General features: G+C 41.1%; 2 protein-coding genes across 4 annotated transcripts in view; one reads left to right on the plus strand and one right to left on the minus strand.

Annotated features, from left to right (window-relative positions):
• Positions 1 to 13,230, plus strand: part of SLC25A12 (solute carrier family 25 member 12) — a 671,031-nt gene that overhangs the window by 483,603 nt on the left and 174,198 nt on the right. The window lies entirely within an intron of this gene.
• Positions 1 to 13,230, minus strand: part of HAT1 (histone acetyltransferase 1) — a 68,518-nt gene that overhangs the window by 26,635 nt on the left and 28,653 nt on the right. For all 3 annotated transcript variants that reach the window (XM_050751351.1, XM_050751350.1, XM_050751352.1), the window contains exon 4: positions 9,337 to 9,457. In XM_050751351.1, coding sequence (XP_050607308.1) covers positions 9,337 to 9,457 — 121 coding nt within the window. The remainder of the gene's footprint in view (positions 1 to 9,336; positions 9,458 to 13,230) is intronic.

Consider the following 13,230-nt stretch of genomic DNA (forward strand, 5'->3'; position numbering starts at 1 on the left):
TCTGCATTTCTCTATTAAATGGATTCTGTTTTAAGAAAAAAAATCCTGACTACCGTCTTAGAGATCTGTACTCTTTTCTCAAATACATAGTTTAGTTCCGTTTAAAATATTTGTTTTTCAGATTGGATTACTGATCAGATAATAAAATCAGCACAAGAGCAAAACCTCATGTAATCATTGTTAATTGAATAGAGTTAAAAATCAACAGAAACTTTTTAATTACAGTGTTTGTGGCTGAAAGTTTAGAATCTATTTCTGAAGATCACTGAAAAATTCCCTGTCTTCCAGAACATTATTCTAAACTTCAACTAAAATTACATAGAAATATAGAAAGGGTAAGAAATTCAGCTGACTAGACAGACCAGGGAACTAGAATTTCAAAAAAATTTTTAAAAAGAAACCAGGCTGGGCATGGTGGCTCACACCTATAATCCCAGCACTTTGGGAGGCCAAAACAGGTGCATCACCTGAAGTCAGGAGTTTGAGACCAGCCTGGCCAACATGGTGAAACCCTGTCTCTAATAAAAATACAAAAGTAGCTGGGCGTGGTAGCGCGCGCCTGTAATCCCAGCTACTCCGGAGGCTGAGGCAGGATAATCGCTTGAACCTGGGAGGCGGAGGTTGCAGAGAGCCAAGATTGCGCCACTGCACTCTAGCCTGGGTGACAGGATGAGACTCCATCTCGAAAAAAGAAACCAGAACACAACCAGATATGTTTAATTAACAAAGACATCTCTTACAAATGGTTTCCTAACACTTGGCAATTTCTTTTTAAAAAGGAAAGTGCAAAAGTATTCTAGTTAGATATTCTGGTAGGTGGGTCATGATGAAATATTTTTAGATCGTATACTATTTAACTATGGTCATTTCAAGTTCCAATGTTCTGTACTTTGTTACACATGAACATGTTCATATGGAGCAATTTTTGCATTTCCTCATTATTGAATAAAGCGATATGCCTGATAATTAGTAATCTATTTTTTAAAATAAATGTTTATATTTGTATTTATACACATTTGAAAACCCAATAACCTTTCTAATGTCTTATCTTAAGCAACACCATTTGTCTAAATTTGTCTAGTTATTTTTGAGATTGCAATTAAAGACACGTTAAGTAGGTGGTAACATGCTGTTCTTTACTTGGCTAAAGTGGTACATAGACTTAACTATATTCTAAGACTACCTAAAATATGCTATAAAAACAAGCAAAAGAGATTCTATATCTACTTAATTTTCTCAATCTCACGTTCTCTGATAATATTTAAGCTTTAACTACAGAATGTATTGTTGAGAAATTAAAAGTGTGAACTTTTTCACTAATGGAAAAACAAAGGTCATATTATGTTTATTTACACTGCATTAGTATTTTGCTACTTGAACTAAACAAGATAAACTTGTCAATATATACTTTTAAAGCTCTTTATGATATTTCATAAAAAGTATTACTTATCAAGAACACTGTCACAATTTGAAATTTTACTAGTCTACCAAAGATATTTTCATTTCCTCAACATGAAATTTCTGGAAGTATGTAGGATTTTCCTAGAAAGAGGTTAAACACTCCATAAAATTTTTTAAATCTGCTCTTATCTACTCTCAAATTCAATCCAATTAGTGGGACACCAGGATAAAATAACTGAAATTCACAGTTAATACAAACTTTATCCACCTATTTCAACTTCCTGTATCAAACCGTTCCCAGAAATGCTAGCAATTAGGAAGACAACAATCTTAGTTACGTACCACTTCACTAAAAGGCAATGAAATTACACCCAAGAGAAGGCAGGAGGTTTTTGTTTTTAAGACAAGAGTCTTGCTCTGTCACCTAGGCTGGAATGCAGTAGTGTAACCATAGCTTACCGCAGCCTTGACCTCCTGGGCTCAAGAGATCCTTCTGCCTCAGCCTTCCAAGTGGCTAGCACTACAGAAGCATGCCATCATGCCCAGCTTTTTTTTTTTTTTTTTTTTTTGAGACGGAGTGTTGCTCTGTTGCCCAAGCTGGAGTACAGTGGCATGATCTCGGCTCACTGCAACCTCCACCTCCCGAGTTCAAGTGATTCTCCTGCCTCAGCCTCCCGAGTAGCTAGGATCACAAGCATGTACCACAACACGTGGCTAATTTTTGCATTTTTAGTAGAGACAGGGTTTCACCATGTTGTCAAACTCCTGACCTCAAGTGATCCGCCAACCTTGGCCTCCCAAAGCGCTGGGATTACAAGCTTGAGCCACCATGCTCAGCCCCCCGCTTTTTTTTTTTTAAGAGGCAGGGTCTTATTATGTTACCAAGGCTGGTCTCAAATTCCTGGCCTCAAATGATCCTCCTGAGTAAGCCTACAGAGTAGCTGGCACTACAAGCACAGAACAGGAGGTGTTAATAAAAGCAAAGGTCAAGGACAACCAGACGAAAAAATCATCAGTGTCTGAATAATCAAGTTTATTGTATTGTAAAATTCAGAACTGTTTCCTTTAAAGATGATGGCTAGTAGAGATTTTATAGGCATCTTAATTGTGACTAAAGAATTTTAGGTGCAACTAGAGCATTCAGCTTGGAAAAGAAAAAGAATGGATGATTAAAAATTAATGTAATGACATAATCCTAATACATAACTTCTAAGCAGATGTTATGGCTGCTGACCACCTATGTAGTATGATCTGCAAAGCCCTAATATATAGTCTCAAACCTAACATCCAAAATAAAATTTTTGATATTTTCCACTTAAACCTATTTCTTCTATCGTCTTCTCAGTTAACAGTACCATAATTGAACTCCCGTTGCTTGGGCAATGGGGTTCTCCTTGTTTCTTTTCCTCATCTGTCACATCTAATTCAACAGCAAACCTCCAAAATGTTCCTTACTCTGACAACTAAGTCCAGTGTCACCTCTAACACTGCAATATTCCAGTCTCTCTTCTTTCACTTTTGCCCCATACAGTGTGTTCTCTGCACGGCAGCTAGAATCATATTTTAAAAATATAAATCACATCGTTTATGACCTCCACCTACTTAAGAATGCCTCTGAAGAACACCAACTACTCTTATTTCTTGCAAACACCTATCACAGAAGATCCTACAGATCTAGCTTTGCATCCCCTTCAACCATCTCCTACCCCTCTCTCCATCACCATGATTTAACCCTGTTAATCTATATTTTTTAGCAAAAATGCTATATTTTTTAGAGCCTTTGTACCTGCTAGTCCCTTTGCTTAGTAAGTTTTACCCTCAGCTTATAACATGGCTGTTCCTCCTTCATTATTCAGAAATGAGCAAAATGCATCCTCATAATACTACCTGAATTTGTGTATTTACTATTTTGTTTACTGACTGTTCCTCTTGGCTAGAACGTAAGCTCCATGACTTTGTCTGCCACTGTATCGCTGGCATCAAGAACAGAAGGCACTATGGAATGAACACTCACTGCAAACTGAGATAGAAGACGCAAGCCCATGACCCACGTATCCCCTACCCAATCGTTTTTAATAAGGGGAAAAAAGTCTTTGTTTGAATACTCAATATAAGTGATCTTTGACCACAAAGCAAATAAGTAACTCTACAAAAAGACATTATAAAATATTGATTCCTTACTCCTAACACAGTATTTCTAAATGGAAAAACCTAATTTTCAAGAATGGAACAATTAGATGTCAATGCAAATACACAGCTATTTTCACTGCATGAAGTATTTAAAAGATTTATCTATAACTAAGTCAATAGTTCCTTTGGAAGAAATCAATTCAGTGCTATCAGCTGCAACTGTAAAAAACAAAAACCCTCCAACAGTGGATTTACACACAAGGAAAAATATCACCTGCATTTTTAATAAGAATATCTAGCTGGGCTTGGGTCTGGAGAATTTAGCAATCTATATATTTGATTATGAAAAAACTCTATTTTAATAAATGTGTTAAATGCTAGTTCATCTAAGATTAAATCTTTTCAAACATCAAACCACTACAGTATTAACTCAGAATCACTTCTGTATCTGCACAATTTCAAAAGTTGTCCTGGGACACAAACTATATTAAAACAAATATTAAATGTAGTGACATACTATTTATCTGGCAAGCTCAGTCATCTCAAACATGGCTGGGAAGTGGGGAAAAACACACACACAAAAAACAAGTAGTACTCAAAATATTTCTAGTACTAAAGTTGAATGAATATGAAACTACTTCAGATCTTTTTCATGCTATGCACAATTTGTATTACATGAAACTTATTTCAGATCTTTTTCATGCTATGCATAATTTGTGTTATAGATGGGGCATAGGGTTGGCAAAAGAGGTAAAGTCAGAAGTTAAAGTCCTGAAAAAGTTGGTTGCATTGTTAATATTTTAGGAACTGCTACTTCTGCAGAAGAAAGTTATGACATATAGTATGAAGTAATCAGATTCCATCAAGCTCACCAACATGGTACTTTTAACCATAAGGGGTCTGCTAGTGTGAAGCCCCTTACAATGATAGCAGTAAACTGGCAGTGCATGGCATAAAACACAGGAGAAGGCTGGGTACGGCGGCTTAAGCCTGTAATCCCAAGCATTTTGTAAGGCCAAGGTGGGAAGATTGCTTGAGGCCAGGAGTTTGAGGCCAGTCTGGGCAGTATAGCAAGACCCCACCTCTACAAAAAATTTTTTAAAAAAATTTTTTTAATGAGGGGAAAAAAAACACACGGTAAAAAGGAGAAAGATACCTATGTAACAAACCTGCATGTTCTGCACATGTATCCCAGAACTTAAAATTAAAAAAAAAAAAAAAAAAAAAAAGGGAGAGAGAGAAAGAAAAAGCAGTAAGCACAAGAGCCTGGATCCTCTTAGAACAGGTCAAAAATATTCCTAACATCTTTTAATCAAGGTATTATTATATATTATGCATACTAACACTGAATAATCATCTCCTAGTCCAATACTGATTATTTACTAGTTGTATGACTTTGGGCAAAACCTTTACAATATAACAAATCCCTCAAAATGTAAATAATAAAAAAGGGCCAAGTCAGTCAGTTCCAGTAATGAGAGGAGGTTTTAACCAAAAATATAGATGGGGTATGGGGTGGCAAAACAGGTAAAGTCAGCAGTTAAAGTCAGTTTAAAGCCCTGAAAAAGTTGGTTTCATTGTTAATTCATTAGGAACTGCTACTTCTGCAGAAGAAAGTTATGACATACAGTATGAAGTAATATATTTCGTTTTCCATACTTGTGTCTAACACAGTATTACCAACAGTATATCAGATATAATTTACTAAAACTTGCTGGATTTATAAGTGCAAAGAAAAGAGATTTTGCTATAAGAATTAACTTTCAATTTTATACATATGATTTAGTGACAAAATGGGATTTAATCTTTAAAAAAATCACCTCTGTGAAGTAACACTTGATGAAGTTTCAATGCCCTTAAGGAATGCTCTGAAACAGAACAAGTCTAAAATAAAATTTTCTTAAGGCCCTCAAAGATTCATGTCCATCCCAGATGCAAAATACATTCATTCTATCCAGACATTCCTAAAAGTCTCAACCATTATAATATCAACTCAAGTCCAAAATCTCATCTAGATATAATCAGTTCAAAAGTCACACATCTCATCATCTAAATCAGCTATAGGTAAGACTCTGGCTATGATACATCGTAGGGCAAAATTCCTCTCCACCTATGAACCTGTGAAATTAGAAAACAGTATCACTTCCAAAAGACAACAGTAGGATAGGCATAGGACAACAGTTATAGAATCTCTCATTCCAGAAGAGAAAATGGAAGGAAAAAAGGAGCCACTGCTATCAAGCAATTTCAAAATTCAGCATGGCAAATTCCATTAGGTTTCAAGGCCTAAGAATAACTGTGCTGGCCGGGCGCGGTGGCTCAAGCCTGTAATCCCAGCACTTTGGGAGGCCGAGACAGGCGGATCACGAGGTCAGGAGATCGAGACCATCCTGGCTAACCCGGTGAAACCCCGTCTCTACTAAAAAATACAAAAAACTAGCCAGGCAAGGTGGCGGGCGCCTGTAGTCCCAGCTACTCAGGAGGCTGAGGCAGGAGAATGGCGTAAACCCGGGAGGCGGAGCTTGCAATGAGCTGAGATCCGGCCACTGCACTCCAGCCTGGGCGACAGAGCAAGACTCCGTCTCAAAACAAAAAAAAAACAAAAAAAAAAACTGTGCCCTGCAGCTCCACCCTCTGGACCCAAAGCTTTGCCCTCAGAGTCATTCTTCCGTTTTCTTTAAAGGTAGCACATGCTTGCAACTGAGCAGTTTTATCAGCCTGTTTCCTATCTGTGGAATCTGGAGAGTTCATACAGCCTTCCTTCATTTTTGTCCTGTCAGTCCAAGCTGCACTATAAAGTTTTAATTCTCAAAACCCTTGAGTCACCTGTGTACATCATGAGGGTTCATACCATTAGACAAGAGGGTCCTCCACAGATGTTCCCCAGATCTATATTCCCAGCTTTTTGCTGAGACAACTGAGGAGACCCATGAGTCACATGCCTAATCCCTTCAGCACTAGCAAAAGGTTATCCTGTCACACTCACGGCTTTCTCTCCAGAACACACTTCCCACTTAGGTCCTGACAATGAATATGCTAACTAGTGTCTTCTGAAATCTGGATAGGCTAAGAATTTCCCAAATCATCAACTCCTGTATCCTTTTTGTTTAATAGTTCTTCCCTCAATTTATCTCTTTCCTCACTTTAAGCAGCCAGAAATCAGGCCACACCTCCAATACTGTGCATAAAAACCTCCTCAGCTAAACATCCAAGTTCACTGCTTACAGTAAGTCCTCCTTTCCATATAATTGCAGGACATAACTCAGCTAGGCTTTCTGCCACTATAGAACAAGGATATCCTTTTCTCCAGTTGCCAAACACATGTTCCTCATTTTGTTCTAAGCCCTCACCAACCAGAGGCACTTCTCTTTTTGTTTTTTTTTTTTTTGGAGACAGGGTCTGCATCTGTCACTCAGGCTGGAGTGCAGTGGTACAATCTTAGCTCACTGCAAACTTCACCTCCTGTGCTTAAGCCAACTTCCCAGCTCAGGCTCCAGAGTAGCCAGAACTACAGGCACATACCACCACACCCAGCAAATCTGTGTGTGTATGTGTTTTGGTAGAAATGGAGTTTCACCATATTGCCCAGGCTGGCTTGAACCCCTGAGCTCAGGTGATCTACCTGCCTTGGCCTCCCAAAGTGCTGGGATTACAGATGTGCCACCAGGCCTGGCCATTTTTTTTTTTTGTAAGAGATAGGGTCTCACCGTCACCCAGGTTGGAGTGCAGTGGCATGATCATACTTACCTTACTGTAGCCTCAACTTACTGGCCGCAAAGGATCCTCCTGCCTCAGTCTCCTCAGTAGAAGCGGCACTTTCTTTCTTTTTTTTTTTTTGAGACAGAGTCTCACTCTGTTGACCAGGCTGGAGTGCAGTGGTGCAATGTCAGCTCACTGCATCCTCTACCTCCTGGGTTCAAGCAATTCTCCCACCTTAGCCTCCGGAGTAGCTGGGATTACGGCATGCACCACTGCACCCAGCTAATTTTTGTATTTTTAGTAGAGACGGGGTTTCGCCATGTTGGCCAGGTTGGTCTCAAACTCCTGACCTCAGGTGATCTGCCCACCTCAGCCTCCCAAAGTGATAGGATTACAGGCGTGAGCCACCGTGCCCAGCCTTCTCTCTCTCTTTACCTTTATCCCCTTTAGATCCACTCACTTTAAATAGTTTTATAATATGATCAGCTTGAGCATCCATGTATTCCATTCATAAAGGAATATATTAGCAAAATGTGTGGGATTAGAAATGCAGCAAGAGAAACTTCAATAGATTCTACACTAAGTAAAAGTGGAAAATTTAGCTATTTCCCTCCATCTTCTTTGACTTATAGGAAATAAACACAATAAAAAACAAAAGTTGGCAAAAAAAAAAATAAAACTCTGGTCACAAAGGCAAAAATTTTTATGGGGAAGGTCCATGCAGGAAACAGAACACGATCATGATCACAGGGTTAACTGTAATGACAGGGCAGCAAATGCCTCCATAACTACAGACTGAGTATATGATTTTATTTAATTAATTTTTTTTTTTTTTTGAGACGGAGTCTTGCTCTGTAGCCCGGGCTGGAGTACAGTGGCCGGATCTCAGCTCACTGCAAGCTCCGCCTCCCGGGTTTATGCCATTCTCCTGCCTCAGCCTCCGGAGTAGCTGGGACTACAGGCGCCCGCCACCTCGCCCGGCTAGTTTTTTGTATTTTTAGTAGAGACGGGGTTTCACGGTGTTAGCCAGGATGGTCTCGATCTCCTGACCTCGTGATCCACCCGTCTCGGCCTCCCAAAGTGCTGGGATTACAGGCTTGAGCCACCGCGCCCGGCCTAATTAATTTTTTTTTGAGACAGTTTCACTCTGTCACCCAGGCTGCAGTGCAGTGGTGTATTCTCAACTCACTGCAACCTCTGCCTCCTGGATTCAAGCAATTGTCGTGCCTTAGCCTCCCAAGTAGCTGGGATTACAAGTGCGTACCACCAAGCCCAACTAACTTTTGTAATTTCAGTAGAGACGGGGTTTCACCATGTTGGCCAGGCTGGTCTCGAACTCCTGACCTCAGGTGATCCGCCCACCTTGGCCTCCCAAAGTGCTGGGATTATAGGTGTAAGCCACCGCACCCAGCCTGAGAATGTCATTTTAAAACTACCACGTAACAGATTCTCTCCTCCCTCAAACCTTAATTTTTTTTTTTTTTAGAGATGGGGTATTGTTCTGTTGCCCAAGCTGGAGTGCAGTGGTGTCATCATGGCTCACTGGCAGCCTCAAGCTCCTGGGCCCAAGTAATCCTCCCACCTTAGCCTCCCAAGTAGCTGAGGGTCTCACTGGGTTGTCCAGGCTGGTTTCCAACTCCTGGGCTGGAGATCCTCCCACTTCAGCCTCCAAAAGCATTGGGATTACAGGAACAAGCCACTGCGCCCAGCCCAAACCTTTAATTTTTAAAACCTATTTGTTTGTTTGTTTGTTTTGTTTTTGAGACAGGGTCTAGCTCTGTCATCCAGGCGGTAGTGCAGTGGCATGATCTCAGCCGACTGTAGCCTCTGCCTCCTGGGCTCAAGCCATCCTCCATCCTCAGCCTCCTGAGTAGCTGGGATTACAGATACATGCCACCACGCCCCACTAATTTTTGTGTTTTTTTTTGAGAAATGGGGTCTCATTATGTTGGCCAGGCTGGTCCTGAACTCCTGAGATCAAAAGATCTGCCCCCCTCAGTCCCCAAAAGTGCTAGGGTTACAGGTGTGAGCCACCGCACCTGGCCTAAAACCTATTTTAAAATAAATTCAATTGGAAAACAGTTAAAAAAGCATTTCTGTTCTTACCTCTACACAGTCAAAGTTCTCATCAACTTTAGATGCATATTCAACACGGAACATTGTTGACAGGCTACCAGCAATATAGTATAACAGGATCTTCAGACCCTTGTAACCAAAAGCAGTTTCACTGAAATGGAAAAAATAGCAATAATGAGAATGAATTTCTGCAGTCATTAAAAAGTATTAACCCTACATATAAACAAGTTTAACTTCATGGGCAGTTTCAAGATTTTAAACTATATTTTTTTTAAAAAAATCATCTACAATAAAATGTGCTTCAGTTTTCATCTAAAATAGAATAACTCAGGAATGTTGCCTAAGTCAGGAATGTTGTTTGAGTTAAATGAGTAAGTTAATACATGTAAACTACTTATAAAACTGGCACATTGTATAAGTACTCAATAAATGTTAGACATTTAATACTATTGCTACTGTTGCTGCTGCTGCTACTATTACCAGTATTAGAAGGCATTTCAAATGAGAGAAGTAGGAGCTGGCTAAGCAAGCAGCTACCAAGCCTTGGACCAGTCCCTCCAACTTACCGCTTACTGAATCACCAAAATCCAGAGCTGCAGCGATAGCACCTACCTGACCACAAGTAAACTGCTCTATGAACTCAACAGGCAGATATGGAACTGCTGCTAATTTTTCCACCCCTGCTCCCTGCCATCACATTTATGCTTAATATTCCTTTTTCAAGCTTAAAAGTCTTCTAAAAAGTGAACTCTAAATTATCCAGAATAGGTAAATCTATAGAGACAGAAAGTAGATTAGTGACTGCCTAAGACTGGGGTCAGGGTAAAGGAAAATGATTATTAATGAATTCTAGGGTTTCTGATGGAAGTAATGACAATGTTCCAAAATTGACTGTGTTTGCACAACTCTGAATACATTAAAAACCACTGATTTGTACACTTTAAATAAATGAATTGCACAGTATATATCGCAATAAAGCTGTATTCTGATTTTTTAAGAAAGTGAATTGTGAAAGAAAAGTGTTTGAGGCCGGGCGCGGTGGCTCACGCCTGTAATCCCAGCACTTTGGGAGGCCGAGGCGGGCGGATCACAAGGTCAGGAGATCGAGACCACGGTGAAACCCCGTCTCTACTAAAAATACAAAAAATTAGCTGGGCGCGGTTGTGGGCGCCTGTAGTCCCAGCTACTCGGGAGGCTGAGGCAGGAGAATGGCGTGAACCCGGGAGGCGGAGCTTGCAGTGAGCCGAGATCGCGCCACTGCACTCCAGCCTGGGCGACAGAGCGAGACTCCGTCTCAAAAAAAAAAAAAAAAAAAAAAAAAAAAAAAAAAAAGAAAAGTGTTTGAAAGGAGCAGTGTCATGCACTTTGGGAGGCTGAGGCGGGGGGGTATCACTTGAGGTCAGGAGTTCAAGACCTGCCTGCCAACACGGTGAAACCCCATCTCTACTAAAAACACACACACACGCACACACACCAAAAAAACGCCAGTGTGGTGGTGGTTGCCTGTAATCCCAGCTAGCTACTCAAGAGGCTGAGGCAGGAGAATAGATTGAACCCAGGAGGTGGAGATTGCCGTGAGCTGAGATTACACCACTGCACTCCAGCCTGGGCAACAGAGCAAGATTGTGTCTCAAAAAATTAAAAAGAAGTACTATCTGTAAAACTAGATCTTATCCACTAAGATATTACTATACACATTTTTTAAAGTAGTAAAACGTAGAGAATAAAACAATGTCTCTTTAAAGATAGAACTCCAAAGAGAAAATATTATTTTTATAATAAAGTAAAACCTGTTTAAAATATAAAAGGCTGAAATTTTGGCATTAATTTATGTATTATAAGATATAATTATTAATATGTGAAAGCACATAAAATGCCTAATCTGTACATTAATAATGAAAAATTCACAAGAAATTCGTTGCAGGAAGAGACATTTGTTGACTTAAAAACACAATAAGGGCCTGGTGCAGTGGCTCACACCTATAATCCCAGCACTTTGGAAGGCCGAGGCAGGTGGGTCACCTGAGGTCAGGAGTTCAAGACCAGCCTGGCCAGCATGGCAAAACCCCATCTCTACTGAAAATAACAAAAATTAGCTGGGCATGGTGGCAGGCGCCTGTAATCCTAGTGACTCAGGAGGCTGAGGCAGGAGCATCACTTGAACCCAGGAGGTGCAGGTTGCAGTGAGCCGAGATTGCGCCATTCACTGCACTCCAGCCTGGGCAACAAGAGCAAAACTCCATCTCAAAACAAAACACACATTAAGGCTGGGCACAGTGGCTCATGCCTGTAATCCCAGCACTTTGGGAGGCCAAGGCAGGTGAATCACCTGAGGTCAGGAGTTCAAGACCAGCCTGGCCAACAGGGGGAAACCCTGTCTCTACTGAAAATACAAAAATTAGCTGGGTGTGATGGCACATGTCTGTAGTCCCATCTACTCGAGAAGCTGAGGCAGGATAATCGCTTGAACCTGGGAGGCGGAGGGTACAGTGAGCTGAGATTGCACCACTGCATTCCAGCCTAGGCGACGGAGTGAGACTCCATCTCAACAAAACAAGCAAACAACAACAACAAAAAGCCACACATTAAATATAGCTGGGTGCAGTGGCTCACGCCTGTAATCCTAGGACTTTGGGAGGCTGAGGTGGGCAGACTGTCTGAGCTCCAGAGTTTGGGACTAGCCTGGCCAACATGCCAAAATCCTGTCTCTACTAAAACTACAAAAAAAAAAAAAAAAATTAGCTGGGTGTGGTGGCGCAGGCCTGTAGTCCCAGCTACTTGGGAGGCTGAGGCATGAGAATCGCTTGAACTGGCAGGCGGCAGAGGATGCAATGAGCCAAGAAGATCGTGCCACTGCATTCCAGCCTGGGCAACAGAGCAAGGCTTCATCTCAAAAAACAAACACACAAAAAACCCCAAAACTCCCACACATTAAAGAAATATGTCAATGATGTTAAAATAATGCATGGGGGGAAAAAGACATGAAGGGAATTATTTAAATGTCCACTATGTCTAAATAACCCTTTCCTACTACAACAAACCAGGGGTTCCATGGGAGACTGATTGACTACAGAACTAATAGGGAAAGTACAAGATGAATCTGGAAGCATCTTATTGTGCGAGAAAGTAAAGTATCACCAAAATTATAAGGACATATCAGAAAGAATCAAAAGTGTCTGAAAGGGTGGCCACTTGCCAAATCTGGGATAATTTGAGCATCAAAATTAGTAGCAGAAACAGACTGTACATAACCCACTGAATTTTAAAAGAATCCTTAGCCGGGTGCGGTGGTTCACGCATGTAATCCCAACACTTTGAGAAGCCAAGGCAGGAGGATCACTTGAGTCCAGGAGTTCAACACCAGCCTGGTCAACATAGGGAGATCCCCATCTCTTTTTAAAAGAAAAATTTTTTTTCTGTTTTTTGAGATGGAGTCTCGCTCTGTTGCCCAGGCTGGTGTGCAGTGGTGCAATCTCAGTTCACTGCAACCTCTGCCTCCCAGGTTCAGGCAATTCTCCTGCCTCAGCCTCCCGAGTAGCCAGGACTACAGGCGCACGCCACCACACCTGGCTAATTTTTTGTATTTTAGTAGAGCATGGTTTCACCATGTTGCCCAGGCTGGTTGCCAACTCCTGAGCTCTGGCAATCCTCCCGCCTCAGCCTCTCAAAGTTTTGGGATTACAGGTGTAAGCCACTGCACCCGGCCAAAAAATTTTTAAAAATTAGTTGGGCATGGTGGCACCCACCTATGGTCCCAGCTCCTTAGGAGGCTGAGGTGGGAGGATCTGCTTGAGCCTGGGAGTTCAAGGCTGCAGTGAGCTGTGATCGCACCACTGCAGTTCAGCCTGGGTGACAGAGCAAGATCTGTCTCAAGAAACAAAAACAAAAACAAAATCTCTGAGTTTGATATAAATAAAGAAATAG

The sequence above is a fragment of the Macaca thibetana genome, chromosome 12 (genome assembly GCF_024542745.1).
Source record: "Macaca thibetana thibetana isolate TM-01 chromosome 12, ASM2454274v1, whole genome shotgun sequence".
Classification (NCBI taxonomy): domain Eukaryota; kingdom Metazoa; phylum Chordata; class Mammalia; order Primates; family Cercopithecidae; genus Macaca; species Macaca thibetana.